Source organism: Hipposideros armiger, unplaced genomic scaffold, assembly GCF_001890085.2.
Source record: "Hipposideros armiger isolate ML-2016 unplaced genomic scaffold, ASM189008v1 scaffold_120, whole genome shotgun sequence".
NCBI classification, from domain to species: Eukaryota; Metazoa; Chordata; class Mammalia; order Chiroptera; family Hipposideridae; genus Hipposideros; species Hipposideros armiger.
Genome location: NW_017731470.1, coordinates 849750 through 870056, shown reverse-complemented (window position 1 = coordinate 870056; position 20307 = coordinate 849750). Strand labels below are relative to the sequence as shown.

The following is a 20307-nucleotide window of genomic DNA, read 5'->3' as shown; positions in this document are numbered from 1 at the left end:
GAAGATTCTGGCAAGACTATTTAGACATGTCCTCTTCTCTTTATGTTGTTTGTTTGTGTCCCAGGCTCCCATCCAAGTCTTTTCCTCATTTGCCTGGCACACCCAGACCAACACCTTCCCTGCCTCTCAGATCAGTCAAAGCTGCCTCTGCTCCAGTCCGGCCCCCTTCCCCAGGCAACATCCGCCCCGTCAAAAGAGAAGTCAGAGTGGAACCTGAGAGAAAAGACTCTGAGAAGGAATCTCAGAAAGTTGCCAATGAGCCCTCACTAAAGGCCAGAGTACCTTTAGTGAAGGTAGAAGAAGCCACAATTGAAGAGATGACGCCTGTCAAATCAGAAGATGCCCCTGGTAAGAATCAACTGGCTTGTGATATTGGGTTGTCGGAAAAGACATGACGTATTTTTTCTGTTTTTCATTGCAAAAATGCATCATGACTTTTCCGACAACCCAATAGAATGTGGGTAGCTTGCTCTCTCCTTTTATCTCTGCTCTTCTTTTACGTAGTTTCTCCCTCCTCCCCCTCTTATAAGGGACTTGGAAATTTAACTCTGAGGCTAATTTTGGGACCTTATCCTAAGTATAGTTTTCTGACATGTAAAGAAAGTGGAATCAAACATCTAGAAGTCTATTGTTGGAGTTAAAGCATATTAATTCAATTATGGTTTCTTATTCCTTTTATTATTTTCACAAAATGTGGTATTCATAGCACCTGCATGAGAATCACTTGTATTATCATTGCTGTGTTACAAATTATGCTGAAACTTTGCAGCCCTAAACACCCACTAACAGTTATTCTATCATGCATTCTATCAGGAATTTGGGAGCAGCTTAGCTGGGTTGGTAGAAGATGGCTCACGCACACATGGCTGTGGCAGGTAGCCTCGGTTTCATGACATGTGAACCTCTCCATAGGGTTGCTTGATCTCCTTACAGTCTGTCTGCTTGCTCTGCTGGCTTCCCCCGGAATGAGGGATCTGGGAGAGAGAATCACGAGGAATCCACAGTATCTTTTATGCCTTTTATGCCTAGGCTCAGAAGCCATACACACATAAGTCACAATTTCAGTCATATTCTTGTCATTGGGAGAAAGTCCCTAGGTTCAAGTTGAACATAAGTGAAAGAGATTAATCTCCACCATTTAAAGGGAGGATTTTCAAAGAATTTATGCAAATATTTTTAAACCACCACGTCTATGATGTTTCAAGCTGCAGAACCCCAGCCCTACTGAAGACCTACTGAGTCAGAATACATGGTAGATCCAAGGACTCCAAAGGCTAATAAGCTCATCTGTTGACTCCTGTGCAGGGTTGCCAGATGAAGTAGAGTGGCCAGGTATCACCCTAGTCTTATATATGCTGGAATATAAGGACCACTGACTTAGCCTGTGTGCTTGACAGAGGTCATAATTTTTTCCAAAAGACCCAGTAGATCGCATCTCTGCCAGGCTAACCAGGTGCTATTTAGAAGTTTGAAATGGCCTGAAACTAGCAATTCAATTTTTCTGGTTGATAATTGTCTTATTCAAAAGTTTTCTCCTTAAGACTTAACTTGAAGAGAGAGAGTAGGGGCTAAGAAAGACTAGATGGCTGAAGACAAATGATAGTGTTGTTAGAGAATGAAGGAGTCCAGTGTTTGTTTGCATAGAAGGAAGGAGGAGAGAAAGGCCAAAGAGCATCCTGAGCATAAAGAAAAATCTGTGGGTGCAAAAGGAGAAACGTAAATCTTGACAGGAGGGTCTGGGACGGTCAGGTGTCAGAGATCACCCTCCACTGTGGTGCCGCCATGTGGGGCTCCCTGCTGCACCAGCTCTCTAGGTCATTCTCCTGAACCTGAATAAGGTCAGAGAAATTCTGCATGCATGCTGCATCTTGGCATCAAAAGTGACAGTGGAGACCTGGCATGTATAAGGAGTACAAGTGCCGACTCCTGAAGGTGCTTGTGGTTCCTTCCACCCCAGACCTGGAGACAGCTCCGAGTAGACAAAAGGGACGTCTTAATTGAGTGTCATCTTCCCAGACTGAGTCTGGGCTCGTGGCATGGATGCTGACGATGGTCATAGAAGGGCTTTAGTCCTCTAATAATGAATAGTCACTAAAGAGGGAATATTTAAATGCAATGAAAGGCAAATGGAAGATCTCACCATCTTTTTGCTCAGGGTATAACTTTCTACAGAACCTAATGTGAGACTATACTCAATACACATTCAATATATGTTAACTGATTTAACTTGTATAAAAATAAGACTTGATGAGTGTCAGTTTTGTTGGATGTCTCACTTACACATGCAGCTTTTTGTTATCTGTTGCTTGGTTACAGATAGAATACAGTGAAACCGTGAGAACACATAGAATAAACATTCCCTTTTCTGTTATAGTGATGAATTCTAGGCCCGGGGTGTGGGGAATGCTAGTTTTTGTTTTGTTCTTTGGGTTTTGTTTCCAATTGATTTTCTCCTTATACCTGTTTGTACAGCTGCTCCAGTCTCAGTTTCGGCCCCAGCTCCGGTCCCAGCCCCCACTCCAGCCTGGGTCCCAGCCCCAGCCTCGGTCCCAGCCCCATCATCCACTGTGACTGCCAGTGCTTCTCCAAAGACCTCTGCAGGCACCACCGACCCAGAAGAGGCCACAAGGCTGCTAGCTGAAAAGAGGCGGCTGGCCCGAGAGCAGAGAGAGAAGGAGGAAAGGGAGAAGAGGGAGAGAGAAGAGCTTGAAAGGTAAAGGAGTGACATTGCTAAGTGATATCATTGATACTTTGATCCTTGGATTCAGTCTTCAGCCTGAGAAAGAAGAGGTGGGAGCAGTGAGGAAGGTAAACGTTTTAGTTGTTTCAGAATTACTATTACCTAGTGTTCCCCTGATCACTAAGTCATCTTTTTAAGTCACATTTTCTTATTATAATGACAATACATTAATGGAAAAAGGTTTAAAGAAAAAGAAGAAAAAATTACCCATAATCTACCAGTTTTCAGTGGTTGTGTGTATTTTGGATAATCCTTTCCTGTCTCTTTGAATAGTGTGCAGGTGTGTATACATACATAAATACACACACACACACATATTTACATATTTATAACCACAATAGAGGTACAATTTGTACAGTCTGATTTTTTTTTTTTTACGTATCTCTGATCTCCATGTTTCCTCACCTTACTAATTATCATTTTGAAGCTGAATAAGTGTTCATGTTTTCTTCCTTCCATATAAAAGTCCTCTGAGAGGGCAGTTGGGTGAGATGGTTAAGTGCCCCATGATTGCCTGCCAGGCAGTATGCTGGGACAGTTTGCTTTGTTGGTCTCCTTCTAGGGTGAACAAGGCTAATGTCAATATAATTGTTCTTAAAATAAGAAGAACTGTACCTTCGGAAGGATCACACCCTAGTGCTCGGCAGCCATCTTGGAGCTCGGCCGCCATCTTGGAGCGCGGCCATCTTGGAGCGGGACCCCAACCGGAAGCTTACGTGGGCCAGCTTCCTCTTGTCCTGTGACTGGACATTATAACTTTTATTTACAAAGATTTTCTTGGGAGAAGGCTTTCATTGCATTTAAATAGTCACGTTATTGGGTTAAACAAGTCCGCCTTTAAAAGGTACTTAAATTGCATATCCTTTTAAAAGACAAGCTCTCCCCCAAATATTAGGGGTTACTTTTTGCTTCTGTTTACCACAAGGCAGCATAAGGCTGGGAAGATGAGGAAGAATAAGAGGGTGGCTTCACATTTTGTCCCCGAACGATGTTGAACGTACCCAGTGGGGACTTTTGTGCCAAACCTCTGCCACAAACTGTCCTGGCGATAACCACCAACCCGAGCGTCTCTGCCAGGAACTCCCCTCCTGAGCTTTGTTTTGTCGTTGTCTTTTTCCCAGGCAAAAGAGAGAGGAGTTGGCCCAGAAGGTGGCGGAAGAGAGAGCTCGCCGGGAGGAAGAAGCCCGCCGGCTGGAAGCCGAGCAAGCCCGGGAGAAGGAGCAGCAGCTGCGGCAGCAGGCAGAGGAGCGGGCGCGGCGCGAGCGCGAGGAGGCGGAGCGCCTCCAGAAACAGGTGGGGCCCGGACGGCAGGGGTCGCCCCGCCGGGCAGGGGAGCGTGCGCAGTGCCCTGTTAGCGCCTCTGCCAGCCTCCGCACGTTCTCCGGCTGCCCCAGGAGATGGGCGCCGCAGGCCAAGCCAGCCTGTGTGCAGGAAGCATATGCCGACTGATCATTTTCAGAAAGAAGAGGAAGCTCGGGCTCGTGAAGAAGCAGAGAGGGTCCGTCAGGAACGCGAGAAGCATTTCCAGAAAGAAGAGCAGGAGCGCCTGGAGAGAAAGAAGGTAGTGGCTTCGGACGCGCAAGCGTGGGGCCCTGGACGCTCTCTAAGGACCAGCAGGCCAGCTCATGGCCGTCAGAAAGCAAATGTGTTCTGCCCATTCCAGATAAACTCAAGTAGCTCTCACTGTTAATAATCCCCTCCAAAGAAATCACTGTTTGTATTTCAGCGTTCACCAAAAACAGTTACTTCCCATTCATGGTAGTTTAAGGCAGTTCTAACTTCTTGGAGTAACAACCAGTTAAGACAAAGCCGTGGGTTTTCTATTTTCCCAAAATAACATGTGTTTTAATGACCTGCTATTTGCTTAGTAAGACTAGCTTTCTTTCTATATCTGATCTATTTGTCCAATTCTTCCTTTCTTGTAGCGACTTGAGGAGATTATGAAAAGAACCAGGAAAACAGAAGCTACAGATAAGGTATTGAGATGGCCATTTTTAACTATTCTTAATGGGTTTTATTTTTCTTTACTTCACTGAGAGCTTTGACATTAAAAAATGTTTTTCCTGTTTTTTCTTCGGTAGAAAGCTGTGGATCAGAGAAATGGTGATATAGCCAAGGGAGATCTCACTGGAGGAACAGGTACTTATTTCAAAGAACTTAAATCAATTCAAATGTAGAATTTTTGCATTGACTTTCTAGAGGTCAAGATATTCGTTGATTAATTTGTTTTTTAAAAATGTCATTGACTCACAGAAGCTTAGGTGTATGTCATCTAGTCCACAAATTTTCCCCTTATGTAAAACTCATAACATTTCTGCGATATGTTTTCTCACATTTGTTTGTATTCTAATGGAGTGCTTAATATCTGAAATCATTTTACATCTTAATACGAATATGTATCTGTGTGTGTGTGTGTGTGTATATATATATATATATACACACACATATATGTATAGATACATATATTTGTACATATCCGTGGTTGTGTGTGTATATAGATCGATAGATAAATAGATATAGATATAGATGTGTCTATATAGAGAGATATATTACATATATATGTATACACACACATTTAAAAGAATTTTCTTTGTTTTGCATTTATAAAATTAAATTTCATTTAAATTCACACATTTTGACCGTATTTACAACAGTTTTCAAGAAAGAATTTAAACATTTCTTTCAGTTCTGACTTATAAATAAAGTTAAAATTAAAAATCTGTTGATTTCATTAGAAAGTTGTTCATATGATATAGACTTTGGACATAGATGATTACTGTCTTGGTGATTTTAAACCAGATTTGGTTTAAATAAAAATAAGATTAACCTTAGTGTTTTAGTACTCAGATTCAGATCTATTAAATATCCTTTTTGTGTCAGGTACATCCTGCATACATTTTCTTGTTTAATTTTCCATTGCGGCCTTGTGAGGTAGAAGGTGATTTATCTTGGAGTCAACAGCACTTTCAGAGACCTACTATGTGCTAGGCCCTTTTGTAGGTGCTAGGTTTCAGTGTGACCAAGACAGGCAAGCTCCCTATGCAGATGGAGTGAGAGGCCCAGCTTGCACAGGTGGAGTCCCAGTCACCAGCCTCTAATTCTGGTCCTTCTGTGATCCTGTGTGGCCTTGATGATTTTACATACAGGAGGTTGGTAGGTAGTTCGTTATTCAAGTCTTCCTCTTTCCTCATCTACCGTTAAAAAAAGGACCAGAGATACCTCAGTTTCTTTTTCTGTTTTTTGTTTTGTTTTGTTTTGTTTGTTTTAAGACTGGAGTAAAGATCAAATGAAATTACTTATGTGAAAGGTCATTCTCTGTAAACTCTAGGGATTTTCAAATATGAAATATTTTTATTTGGGGATTTGGTTTTATTTCAATAGAGACTATCCTAGTTTCTCTGTGTGTGATTCCTTTAATGGTGGGGTTTTCATGCTCTGCTAAAGGTGCCCTAGTTGTGTGTGTTTGGAGAGTAGTCCTTGTGGTTGCATATTAACCCTGTTGCATTTTTAGCAAGTCGTCTCCAAGAATGTTGTACTAGGTAGGCTGTAAGCAGATATAGCAGCCACTGAGTCATCAGCATGTATGTTTCAGGATGTAAATTGCACAGCTCAAGATTATTTGAGGGGCTGACGCTGTAGTGTATACATGGCCAGGCCCTTTGTTACTTGTTTCTCTTTTCCCTCCATGATGCTCCATTGTTAATTCTTTCAGTATTCTTTGTACCTCAATCCAGAAATAAACAAAAGCAAGAGGGAAGGTGAAACAATTGACATACCTATGTTTATTAATACTCATAAAAAATGGTTTGTATTAATATGGCTTGAAAAAAGGACTGAGGATTATCTGGCTAACAAGTATTTCTCTTCTCCCAGTCCTATACCTGGTTGAAGGCTGAATGGTGTTACCAGTGCTCCAAAGAGAATTCTAGGGCAGGCAGGTAGGCAGATAGAGGTAGGCAGGTGAGTTTACAGACCGATCAGAAATGTTCTCAGAGGCTGTTTGCCTATTACCAGCTTTGCAAATTTTGGCGCTTTAAAGTTATCCATCACTTCTTTGCTTAAGTTATCAGACTCATTGCACTTCTGGCAGTTTTATTGAATTTGTGCCAGGCTATGAAATAATGCTTCCTTGGGATTGTTTCAGTTATTTTCTCACATCAAACTAAAACCATAAACTGCCACGAACTTCCCTGCCACTCTGACCTATATGAAAGTTTACAGTCATTCATCAATACGGTCAACTTAAGCTGGACTCTGACATTGAGCACTGAATAATAAGGTGGCACTTAGGTACAATTCATGAAATCCTTAACATTCTAAGTGTGACTAGAACAAAACTGAGTTTTAAAAGATATTTTTTAATCACTTAAGGTATTCCATGGTGAGTTGTTCCAAATTGTTCAGTAAAGATGTTCAGCATCAGCCTGATCATGTCAGCTCACTGCTATCTTCATCAATTGCTTTGCTGTCAGTATTATATGCTTTCTATCCAGAGTCAATTTAGTGCAAGTAAAAATAATAACAACACTGATTTTCACTCTTACAATGTGCTAGGTACTGCTCTAAGTACTTTGCATGTGTTAACGCATTTAATTCTCACAGTAGCCTATAAGGTAAGTACTATTATCCATGAGGAAAATGAGGCACAGAGAGTTTATCACTTGCCCAAGGTCACACAGCTGGTAAGTAACAGAGCCAGGACATAAATCAGGCATTCTAGCTCCTGGGGTTTGGGTTTGACAATAGAGGAGAAATAATCCTTTGTTCCATCTTCTTTGCTATGTCCAGCGGTATCTACACCTCCGTGTATGATGAACTCTCCAGGAAATGGAGAATCAGCGGCCAGCCCACATGTGGTTACCTCACACCAATCAAAAGTGACTGTGGAGAGGTGAGTTATGTGTATCTAATGACACACAGTAGAGCAGACACTACTGATTTTACCCCACCAATCCCAGCAGAATTTTCTGGACCTGATGTAATTTCAAAGTTTTAACAGTAAGATTTATTTTTACTTAGGTTTAATAATGTTTGGTCGAGCCAGTAGTTCTGTACTGTGAGAAGGGGAAAATATATTTTTTCTTGAATCTTTAAATATGATGGTGAGGTTTTTGTGTGACTATTAGAGAAAATTACAAGGAATAATTTACTTTTCTCTATGTATACAGAGGGTGCCAAAAAAATGTATACACATTTTAAGAAAGGAAAAAACTATATTAAAATTATAATATATACCAATAACAAAAGATGAATACAAGTCATGTGTATACATTTGTTTTAGCACCCCTGGTATTTAATGTGATCTAGACCATATCCATACCCTTTAATGGTACATAACTATATTTTTGCCATGATATTTAGTGAGTCAAAGGTTTGTTCCAGAGTAAAAGTAATTTAGATACCAATATTTCTTATGTTATATTATTAGTAGTAAGGTTTTTTTTTATTATTGAAGACTCAAACAGTTGCTAACAACACTCAAGAAAGGAGTATGGGTTAAAGAAAGATTGCCTTTCTCTTTCCTTACATTTATATTGACACCATTATAAGAGCACTCAAAAATGAAAAATAAATGTACTTATAGCTTAAAAATCCAGTACTTAAAAATCCAGTCAGGGAGACCTTGTAGAAGTATTTGTAATAATGTTCAAAAATTTCAGCTATGACTCTTTTTTAATTTTCAGAATTTACTTAATTTTATGAGTTTTCCGGCCCATAATGCTAGATAGAGTCTTTGCTACCATCAGAGAATTGAAGGTCCTCAAATTAATTTTTTTCTTAAGCTAAAAACACACTCTGCACAAGATTTTGTAACATAATTGGGAGTAATGAAAAGATAAGTCAACCTAAATGGACATCCTAAGATGTCCATAAGTCATAAGATATCTGTTGACATCTTTCCGAAACAATGGAATATTTTCGTTTTGTTTTGCCCCCTATAATATCAAAGAGAATAATTTTCCTAAGAAAGATCTTAATCTTTCAATTATGTTGAAAAAATCTACTGTGATAATTACCTAAGATAGAAAGTGATATTTTATTCTTTTAGTTAGTATGATTTTCAAATAAAATAGTCCAAACTGCTATAATTTATGATTTTCAATTTATTGACTTCAGAGATTTTTAGGGAGGAATAATCACCACAAAGCGAACCCCATTGTTATAATAAAGAACAGGCTTATTAAGCCACTGATAATTCTGTCTGATCAATAAAATTAGTTTATACATTAGCTGACTCTCTTCAGTGGTAAAATCACAAGTAATTTATCATCATATAAGAATCTGAAACATAATTTTACTATGAAAAATGATATAGATAATAAAATTCTATTTTCTTTAACCCTTCTCTACACACAGAACACTTTGTAATTTAAAAATATAGGACTACTGTGCTATGTAGTACTACTGTGAACTCACTGGTGTCATCCATCTTTACCCAAGTAATAAATTGTACTTTGTCATACATGTAAGATGATCCCTGTCAAACAACTAGGACAAATATAAGCATAGTTTTTTTCTATTCTTGTAATAGAAAAAATACAGACCTGTAATCTGGACCTGTAATACAGACAGGTCCAGATTAGCATCAAATATAAAAATTAGGATATAATTCAAGAATGAGCCTAACAAATTTAATCCTTTATCTCCAGTGTGTTTCCCTTTTAAAAGAAAAAAAGAAAAATCTAGCAGATTCCCAGAGATATACAAGCATTGCTTTTATTAGTTTTACAAATATAAACTTATTTAAAATTTTGATAGCGCTCATTTATTTGTAAAGCCAAAACAAGAAGTCACAAATTTAAGTTAAAAATAGTACCTCTTAGACCAAGAACATTCGAAGTAAACAAGTCATTTATTGTGAAGAATACTTTTTTGCAGTTAAGTTGACAATATACACATGATACTGATTGATCCCTTTTGCGTTAGGGATGCTTGATCTGTTGTGAGTTGCTGATGATTCATTTCACCCATTTCTTTTCTCTGTTTAAACTGCTTTAAAACCTCAGATCTCATTTCATACAGTATGCCATGATGTAACTTGGCTTTTTTACTTGTCACTAACACAATATTTATTTACCCAGTTGAACCTAGTTCATTAGTCATTAGCCCTTGTTACATAAACTGGTACTGCCTCTTACCAGTATGCTCTAAAATAAGGTGCAAAATGGAGCATGAAAATCATGTGGTGAAACTCAGCTTTATGACGGTCAGCCATACTGATGATTAGACTACTCTGCTATAGATTTTTTAAGAATTTTTATCAGAGGGGCCGGCTGAGTGGCTCAGTTGGTTAAGAGCTCGCTCAAAGGTTTGAGCTCTGAGCAATAGCAGTTCGAGTCCGGCCCGAGCTGAGCAGCCACTGAGCTGCTAACAGGGGACAGGATGGCTCAGCTAAAAAAATTTTAAAATAAATAAATAAATAAATAAATAAAAAGTTTAAAAAAAGAAAAAGAATTTTATCAGAGTAAAAATGTAAATTTGTAAAAATTCATATAGATAATTGGACCCCAGTTTGAGAAACACCATTCATTTCTGATTGATCCTGGCCTATAGGGTATGTTTAATGTGCTTGTTAAGTTCTCTATTGCATGATACACAAAGTCTATGATACGTAGCCTAAGAAACTCTGCTTCCCTTTCTTATTTTTAAATTTATTTTTCTTGAACTTATCCAGACTAATCTTGAAACAATCTATATTTTCACTTTTGTATCACCTCTTATAACAACAAGTGCAACAAAAGAAGTGCATAAAGAAGTGCTTTTATTTGTCTTACAGTTATTTCTTTGCAATTTCAAATTTAGGACCCATTCTTGTCATAAACTAGATTTTAGGAATAAGCCTTTATTTAATTATTTATTTTACAATTTCCATACCTTTCATAATTTTATGGACTTTGTTTCTATTTCCTTTCTGTTTTCATGTTATAAACTAAATATTCCTATTTTGCTTATTATATCAGTCAGGATCCAGTCTGGAGAGAGAAACCACAGATTAATTTGATTAGGAAAGTTTAATATCACGAATAACTAAGTGTTACTTGAGATCGAAGTAACAAGATTGGCTAGAAAGAAATAAAGATAACTCTAAGGAATACAAAGATACCAGATAGAAGGAGCAGTCACAATTCCTGGGTCACACCCAAGGAAGAGTCCTGTCCCCCAGGGCTTCAGTCCAGCCCTTGTTGAAGAGGGTATGGCTATGACTTACTGGACGGCAGAGGAACTTCCAGAAATCTGTCCTTTAGAGTGCCTGGGAAAACTGTTTATTGGGCGATGTCTCACCAGAGGCACTCTCCCACAAATCTTCCCTACAGGAGCGCTGCGGGGAGCTACGGGTTGCAGTGCACTGTGGCAGCCAGGCACTGGGAATGCCACGGTGGTGTGCTGCGGGAGCCTGCTGAGCAAGAACACCCAATCCAGGATGCAAAACTCTTTGCTTCTATAATGTCTCTCTGGCAGCCTCCATTGACAAAGCTTAGGATTGTGCCAGCTGGCAAATGAAAGTTATGTAAAGGGCCCAGATCCAATTTCACAGAACAGGAATGAAGGATGAATTGGGGGCTAAAAGGCAAAAAATCAATAACTAACACCTTTACCTTGTGTTTAAAAGGCTCCTTCTCAAGCTCTTTGATCATTTGAGTCATCTTTCTATAGAGGTTCTTGAGCATGAGTATGGAGTTGAGGGAAAAGAGCTTTAGAACCAAAAGTTCCCAGGCTGGATTCCTAGTTTTATTTCCGAGAAGTTCAGAGACTCTGTAATTAATGTACTTAAGTAAAACAGTTCTCATTTGGACATGGAGATACCTTCCACACAAGGTATTGGGGAGTCCATTGAAATAGTGTCTGTGAAGGAGGTCTGAAGAATGTGCTGTACCATACAAATGTTAGATGTTATTTATCTTTATCTAAAGTGCAGTGTCCAAAAGACACACAGCACACTGGGTATAGCTACAATGTGATATTGTAGAAAAAATGCTTCTGTGTTGTATCTGGCATCACATCTTTTTATACCTCGCATTTTCTTGGTCTTTTTTTTAAACCATCAAAACATAAGGAAACAGGGCCGGCCGAGTGGCTCAGTTGGTTAAGAGCTCGCTCAAGAGTTTGAGCTCTGAGCAACAGCGGTTTGAGTCCAGCCCGAGCTGAGCAACCGCTGAGGTGCCAACATGTAGCAGGATGGCTCAGCTAAAAAAACAAAAAACAAAAACAAAAACAAAAAAACATAAGGAAACAGTTTACAGTGATTCTAAGATCTGTTACCTCCACTGTTACTGATAGCTCTCCATCTTTTAAGAATGGCTCAGTTCAGAGGTCTTTAAACCCACTGCTTTTACCTTGCCTACATTTAATGATTTTCCTCAAGGAATTGTTCTTATGACTTGCATTGCCCAGAATAAACATTATCTGCATACTTAAATTTTTCATCCTCACACTTTCCAGATGATTATTAAACTAGCCTTAGCACTGATGCCTGAGGCTCTCTGCCACTCTTACTCTTCCATCTAGAGAAGGACCTGCTTATTATACCTACCTTTGATATCCTTCCCCAAGACAGTTTCCCATTCGTGAATAAACATTTCCTCTAATTCAGTGGGGACTCAAGTTTTTAAACAGTTTTGCATCTTAAATCCTGTTAAAGACTTTAACATTACAAATAATCACATCCGTTGATGTTCTTTTTTATTCCCAGTTTCATGTTGACCTTGAAATCACTAGCCAAAGCCATTGTTTTTCACCTCAGTGCATTATGTTTAATGACGCATTCCACAATCCTGGTAATCAGTCAGCATATTTATTAAATACTCTACTATACACCCAAGGCAGAGATACAGATGGCTCCAGCTAGCCCACTGTGAATTAGATCACAAATTGGAGATTCCCAGGATCTCTTCCAAAGAACTCAATGTGGAAGTTCTGTGGAAAGCCACCATGACAAATGCTGTAAGCAATGTGGCAGGGTTTGTTTTCACTGGAAAACTCCACTCCTTAGAATAAATATCTTTAGTTCAGACTGGGAGAAGTTTCACTTTTCCTTAGTATCTAATACATTGGTTTGCCTTCTCTTCAAGAGAAATAAATGAGTGCTGTGAAGTGGGTTCCACTCGCCCTACCCGCCCCCAGAGATGTGATAATGCCCTCCTGATGTTCCTTTCCTAGCAGCTGAGACTAGCAGCAGTTCCTGATGCAAAGAAACTGCACCGGAACACCCTGAACCTTACTCCTAACCTTCAGGGGCCTGAGTGACACGTCAGGCCTCTGTGGTTTCTTTGGCTCTCAGCCTTTGCTGTGCAATCCTTTTAAAGCCTGAAAGCCATTATCCTTGCCTGACAGGCTCTCCACAACAATAGGCAGAATTGAAGAAGGTTAGAGTTATCAAAATTCTGGCCAGCTTTTAAAGGTGCAGAGGAATACATGAACGCCTGAGCAAGGATGATCCCTACTTTCAGAAGCTGTTTTTGGTTCTTGAGTATTTGTAGAGGGAAATGCCCATAGATGGAGGGGAGTGTTTATTCATGAATAGGAAACTTGCTTTGGAACAGGAGACAGGGTAAATGTGTGAACACAAGGGGTGGGGCAGGAAATTATTTTAAATTTCTCAGGTCATTCTGATAGATTCATCTTACCCCTAGCTGAGAATCTCTATTCTAAAAATTAAAAAACTCATGGGTATACAGGCCATTTTTATCTTACCCTCCTATTACTCAAAGAGGTATTTTATGCTTGCTCTTAGCCCTAGGGGGGCTGTATCTTCAATAGAATGTTTCTCCTCTCCTAAAAAGGGACTTGTAGTAATTTTGGTGTTGGGCTTAGTGGTTTTCCTCCCCGCCTTAGGAGTTTATCATTGTACTTAGTTTTACTTAATGGAAAAGTAACATTCCCAAACTCCTATCATGCAAGCAGAAAAAGATGTATCACTTTTAATTTTAAAGTTACTTGTTATAACATAATACACATTAAGAAAAAATAAGATTCTGGCCATGGTAAGTGGAATGGACTATCAGATTCCCACCATGGTCCCAGCCCTATTCCCTGGATGTAGTTTGGACTGACCAAGTGAAGTACACATCTTCAAGAGTCTTGCACCTAGCTTCAACCTTCTGAGTGTAGTCAAAGAAAGGAAATTCAAAAGCTGGTGCTCTTATCCTGGGAAGGCACAGAGACCCATAATTCCTGACCCCAGTGATTTCAGTTTCATTTTTATAGTTTCTGCTGTTCACAGTGTCCTCAGAACATTTAATAATTAGTTACCTAAAACATATGGCACGGTTATTCCTCTAATTGCTAGCAAGTAAGAATGGGTGGGGTGGCCAGGTAGGAGTGAGAGGGGAAAATGAAGTCAGCTGTTGACTCAAATCTGGGGCTGGTGTTGGCATCACGACCTGTTAGCACATGCAGCCTACAAGGTGATGGGAGTTGCGGTGGCCGAGGAATGAGGGCTTTGGAAATGTAGTCCTCTTTTTTATCTTTTGCCAAAACTTCTTAAAATTTCTATGGGATGAGAGCCATAACTGTTTCTCTGGTTACAGAAAGCCCATTGGTGTTGGTGAAAAAAAACAGGAGGATGGGTAGGGTCGCTCAAGCACTTGGAAGAGCCCATGTTACGCATGTGCACGTGTGTGGGCACGTGCTCCTGCAGACTATTATGATGCCAACCCTCCTCTCCCCTCCTCGGTGAAACAGCAGAAAAGCACCATCATACTCTGAATCAGTACAGTGTTTTTATGTTTGTTTGTTTTTTCCACCTCACTTTTTAATAATATTTTCAATGTGCTTTGCAGTGCTTTGTGAGATACGTAAGGCTTCTTTATTTTTTTCCTAGAAGAGAAGGTTTCATACTTAACAAAAATGCACCAAAATATTCAAATCAGAAATGCTATAGAATGTGTTTCACAAAAGCAATACTTCTCATTGATTAGGGACAATAAATATTTCCTTAATGGGGGAAAAAGCAGATTGCTAAAAAACAAAACAAAACAAAAAAAAACAGTAGAAAAATTGGATGTACATTAGCTTTATTTTATCATTTGGGAAGGAGATGGAAAAGGATAAACTGACTTGCTAAAGTTTAAGTATTTGGCATGGCTGACACTAGGGACCTGATTTTCTGATCTCTGGCCTATCTCTTTCCATAGTCCTCTTTCTATAGCTACATATTCAATTTATGATCAGTATGTATTAGAAGTTAAAACTTAGACAATTTTTGTTTTATATTTTTAGTCTTTTTCATTTTCCATTTGGCAGTTTTAATTCTGGAATTTTGTCAAATAGGGTCATTTGTGATACATGGGTTAAGCACTGAACAAATTATGAAGCTCGTAAATAATGTTTATTGCTGCAATCAGATAAAGTGAGCAATAAAATTAACCTAGCATTCATTTGGTACACAGACATTGTTTTGCTGCATTGTAAAGCTTAATAATCAGCATATAACATAAAGGACTGCCAATTTTGGCTATGGAGAGAATGAAAAATCTAAGAGAAACCATAGGTAGAAAAATAAGGATTTGATGCCAGTTAAATGTACCTCAAAAATAAATCCCAGGATATTCAATATGAATTAATGAGAATCAAAGTGGGGTCAAAGAAGATTTAAGGGGCAAAGATAAGGTTTATCTTAAACATTTACATATAAAATTCTGCATGTGTTTTGGGAAGTTGGAGATAGCCAAGAAAGACTAGAATTTAAATAGCCAGGGAAGGTACAAAATGGCAAAATGAGAAGCGCACAGGACCGGAGATCAAGAGATTATGTGTGCAGCCTGGACTGTCAGTACTTGTGTGACTTGATGCAAATCACCCCCTTCACCCTGAACTGTAAGCCCCTCATCTTTGAAGTAAAGGCTTCTCTTCATCAAAGGAATGTAGAAATGCCTGCAGTAGAAATTGTTAAATATGTGTAGAACTATTGATGATGACGATGATCCATTCTATTGGATAAATTGCACCGTTTAGTGAATTTTATATCAAAAAGAACAGGTGTTTTTAAAAAGTATGAATTTAAAATACAAATATATCAGAATTCACCGTTTTTGTTAGTAATGACGTGGTCAATCAGTCTAACATTTTGATCATAAAGTTGTATAATTATTTATTATAGAAGTTTTTGGTTATCCTAAAATGTTTTTCAATTTTAATACTAATTCATTTTAATTTTGATTTTTCAAACTCCCCAGTACTCCCAATTTGGAAAAACAACCAAATGAAAATGGAGTATCTCTTCAGAATGAAAATTTTGAAGAAATTATAAATTTACCCATTGGATCTAAACCATCCAGATTAGATGTCACCAACAGTGAGAGCCCAGAAATTCCTTTGAACCCAATTTTGGCCTTTGATGATGAAGGGACGCTTGGGCCCCTGCCTCAGGTAGATGGTGTTCAAACACAACAGACAGCAGGTAAGCTTGCTTCAAACGCCCTTCAGTAATCATCAGAAATATGTGCCACCTAAGAGGGAATGCCCCTTCAGTGTGACTGTGGCACAGTTTGTCCTACAGGGGACCAAATAAGCCACATGAAGTTGGTGCCAGGATCATAAAAATTGAATTTTGAGTTGGATTGGGCAACTCCTGCGGCCCCTCCTATTCTCCCACTCTGTAGAAATTCAGCCTGCAGCACCCACTGGGTGTCCATGAGCCTCTCCTCGTAGAGCAGCACTCACTGCCCAGCAGCACACAGTCAGAACATGCTTCTTATCACGACAAGCGCTTAATGCCTTGCATAGGTTAGGGACCACTGGGCCTAGTCCCACTGGGGAAAAGTTTTGTTTGGTGTTTATTCCATCTTTCTCAGCTCCTTAGATATTTGAAGTGTGCCATCATGTTCTCCCACCATTTTTCTATTTTTCTCTTATTTGGGTTTAGCAGCCTGGATAATATACTATTGTCTTTTTTTTTAGCTGAGCCATCCTGCCACCTGTTGGCAGCTCAGCAGCAGCTCAGCTCGAGCAGGGACTCGAACTGCTGTTGCTCAGAGCTCGCACTCTTGAGCGAGCTCTTAACCAACTGAGCCACTTGGCCAGCCCTACTATTGTCCTTTTTGCATGTAATAAGATAGTTATGATTTAGGTAATGGGGCCCATATTCCAAACTAGGAGCACACTGAGCCCAGGTGTCTTCAATTTTTGCTGAGTGACTAGCTCTTGTTGAAATGCCAGTGACTGTCTTATACCCTGTCTCTGGGTCTCACACTTGACCTGAAGTCTTTGTCCAAGAAGAACAGTAGCTTTACAGGACCCAAAGAAACAAAGAGCAACATGAAAAATTACCAATGTATTGTAGTGGTAGTATTGTAGTGGTCGTAGCAACTCAACAGCACAGTCCCATCAATTCAGGAATAAGTGGGATAACCCCAGCTCCATCTCTTTGCAAATCTCTTTGAATTCTATCACGTTCCCTTCCCAGCAGATCACTTTCATATACTAGCCAGCATCTCTATACTATTTTGAACCGAGCTGGCCAAATTCACTTTGTGATCAAATTGTTTTATCTTTTAGATTCCATCTGTGAACTTGTAGCAAATATTTTCCACTTTAACTGGTTGAAAAAGCCTATGTTGAACCACCTATCCAAATGAAGCTAGTCTTTTTTACTTCTCTACTGTACCTTGGGAGTGTAATTTCACTTTAAACTGTAAAAGGAAGCTGTAAGTCCCTCCCAGGTCTGACATTCTGATTCTTTGGCCTTTGGGAATAATCTGATTATTTGCATGTTCATGGAAACTCCCCGTGCAGCTTCCTACTTTGTCATGTCACAGGTACACAGAAGGAAGGAACACTCAGGTGACTTTCTGCTTCACTTGCCAGGCCTCAGATCACCTTTGATTTATCCATCATTCCATTCTCACTGTGCCCACCTTCCATACCTTCTCTAGGAACAGAGGCCAGTGTTTGTGGTCTTAAGTGGTATAAGGGTTCTTTTGGGGTCATGACTATTTACCGACAAACATTTATTTAATCTCCAAATAAGTTTGAAGCCTGAAGTATCAGGTACTGATGATATAAGGACAAATTTAAGTCCCTAACCTCAAAGAAAAGCATTATCAATGCACAAAAGTAAATGAGATAGTTGAACGTAAAGAAAGGACATGTGTTTTCCTATTAGTAGTAGAATTCACTTAAATATAAGATTGTGGATCCTGATAAAATTGCCTATTCTTAAAAGTATGGTAAAGTTTTAGAAATATAAGATATTACTGTAGTATTCTTTAAATAAGATTTTAGATAAATATCATATTAATCTGCTTTTATTCTCTCTCCTAATATAGAAGTTATATGAGCATTTCTTCTGAAGAACCAAAGCAGAAATTTAATAAGAATTTCTACAATTAATGGAATTTCTTCCATGCTGTAAAGGCGCATCCCCTCTCCTCAAGTTTTCTAAAGATTTCGCGACCATCATTTTGAAAAGACTTTATTAAAACCAGCTAAAGACAACAGACTGGACAGCTTTTCTAATAATTTTCGCCAATAGAGAAAAAGAAATGCCCCTCGTTCTTCAATACTTTAAAATGGCTTTTTCCAGTGTGCTCCTTCTTAGCAAATCAATATTTTTCTGCATTCTCTAAAAGATGAGAGCATTTGGCTGTTAAAAAAAAAAAAAAGTGGGCTAACCCGGCATGATTTTTCACATAAATATCTCGGTCTTTAAAAGCTAACAGGTAAAATTGGCACAAAAAACTTACCTTTTACAATATTATACTTGAAAAATGAGTACCTCTTTGCTTTACAAGTACAGTGAATAAGAGAGGTGTTTAAATTAAGCCCGTTTGTTTAAATAATATTGCAAAGAGCTCTATTTGTAGAGGCAAATTATAGGCAGATTACCAGGTTCTTGTAAATGCAACTTGTACATGGACATTCTGCAAACCCAGCTGTCACATTCTTCTTTCATATCCTTTTCCAAAAGTGTACTAAACAGTTTTTAAATGTGAAAAAAAAACATTATTTTTTCAGAGCAAGAAAATAATTTACTGTCCTCTTAAATAATGTATTTATAAGGTTTTTCCAGATAAACTAATTAAATAAATTAGAGTAATGTGACAACATTGCAGATTTGATTTATTAGATCCATTCCTTATGTTCCCATGAGAGAATGTTACTGATGATTCAGGGCTATTTCCGAAGTCTGTGTATTGCTGCTGTCCCAGTGCTTGTGGGACTTACCTTTGCCTTACCTGATCACAAATTATGTGGGAGAAAGCGGGGGAGTAAAGATATAATATTTCTTTAAATAAAAAAAGAATTTGGTTTTGCTCGTTTAAGAGCAAGGAAAAAATAATGGAATGTTGACTTGTTTGGCACATAGGACACTGTGCAGGCAGGATACCTTCACAAATGTCCTCATTCTTCATGGCCTCCATCAGCTTTCACTTTTCATTCTTCTTCACGTGTGCTGCTGAGCTTAGCTGTACAAACTTGCACTTTTGTTTACTAATATAAATTCCATTTTATTTTATCCTTTTAGAGGCTATGAGTAACTAAATATTGAAGGAGAGGGAACACATGTTTTTATGTGGAGTGTTAAAAAAGGTAAACTTCCACCACTATAGTGTATTGTTTTTATTAAAAGAGAAATTGGTTAATCTACTAGATTGAATGAGAGACCATTTATTGGACTATTTCCTTAAAATCCAAGCATATCGTCTTTAGTAACAGCTGTAATTTGTTAAAATATTAATTTGGGATTTTCCCTATACCCATTTGTCCATGTACACATAATCATATTAAAAAAAAAATCTGCTCAACAAAGTTGTTTTATTTGTTCAAATCGACCTAGCATGAAACACCAAATGGGTTTGACATAGTTTTACTTTTAGGTTTCTCATATGTTATAATTTCACTCAGGTTGATTTCGAGCTTTCCAAATTGCCCTTCATTTGACCTCAATTATGTATTCCAGCTTCCTCTGAGCAGTCAGCCATACAGCCTAGATTTATTTAAAATTAGAGCAATAGTTCTATTTTGGCTAGGTTTACCTTTTTTATTTATGATTTTTAACTTGAACAATTATTAGCAAACTGGGACTTCTAAATAATCAAGTTCTAATTAGAAGTGGTATAAAATTGTTAAGTATTTTAAGAATGACATTGCCAAAGGATGACCTTGAACTTTACAATGGCTGGTTTCTTTCTGTCCAGCCCTTGGACAGAAAGAGGTCTTCATTAAGTACTGTATTAAGGGCAGTGCTCAGGGATCAAATATGACCCTCACCATGAAATAGGGTGGATGGACTTTTAGTTTTCTTTCCACCCCCTTGCAGACTATCTAGGTCAATGTAGTCATCAATCACAGATTCATTTGGTAGATAGTTGCCAGCCTTTACTGGAAGGTTTTATTTATTTACATACATATTTATTTATTTATATATATATACACACACACACACACACACACACACACACACACACGCGCGCGCGTGTGTGTATATATATACACATATATATATATATATATATTACAGAGTGTGCCAAAAGTATACACGTTTTAAGAATGGGGAAAAAACTATTAATTGTAATAATATATATACCGATAACAGAAGATGAACACAAGTCATGTTTGACTTCTCT

General features: G+C 38.4%; 1 protein-coding gene across 11 annotated transcripts in view; it reads left to right on the top strand.

Moving 5' to 3' along the window:
• MAP7 (microtubule associated protein 7) overlaps positions 1 to 19547 on the top strand; it is a 173444-nt gene extending 153897 nt beyond the window's left edge. For all 11 annotated transcript variants that reach the window (XM_019648099.1, XM_019648104.1, XM_019648098.1 and 8 more), the window contains 9 exons: positions 65 to 348; positions 2473 to 2713; positions 3862 to 4033; positions 4200 to 4301; positions 4666 to 4716; positions 4822 to 4879; positions 7529 to 7631; positions 15916 to 16139; positions 18007 to 19547. In XM_019648099.1, coding sequence (XP_019503644.1) covers positions 65 to 348; positions 2473 to 2713; positions 3862 to 4033; positions 4200 to 4301; positions 4666 to 4716; positions 4822 to 4879; positions 7529 to 7631; positions 15916 to 16139; positions 18007 to 18017 — 1246 coding nt within the window. In that variant the 3' untranslated portion in view covers positions 18018 to 19547. The remainder of the gene's footprint in view (positions 1 to 64; positions 349 to 2472; positions 2714 to 3861; positions 4034 to 4199; positions 4302 to 4665; positions 4717 to 4821; positions 4880 to 7528; positions 7632 to 15915; positions 16140 to 18006) is intronic.
• Positions 19548 to 20307: the final 760 nt, after the last annotated feature.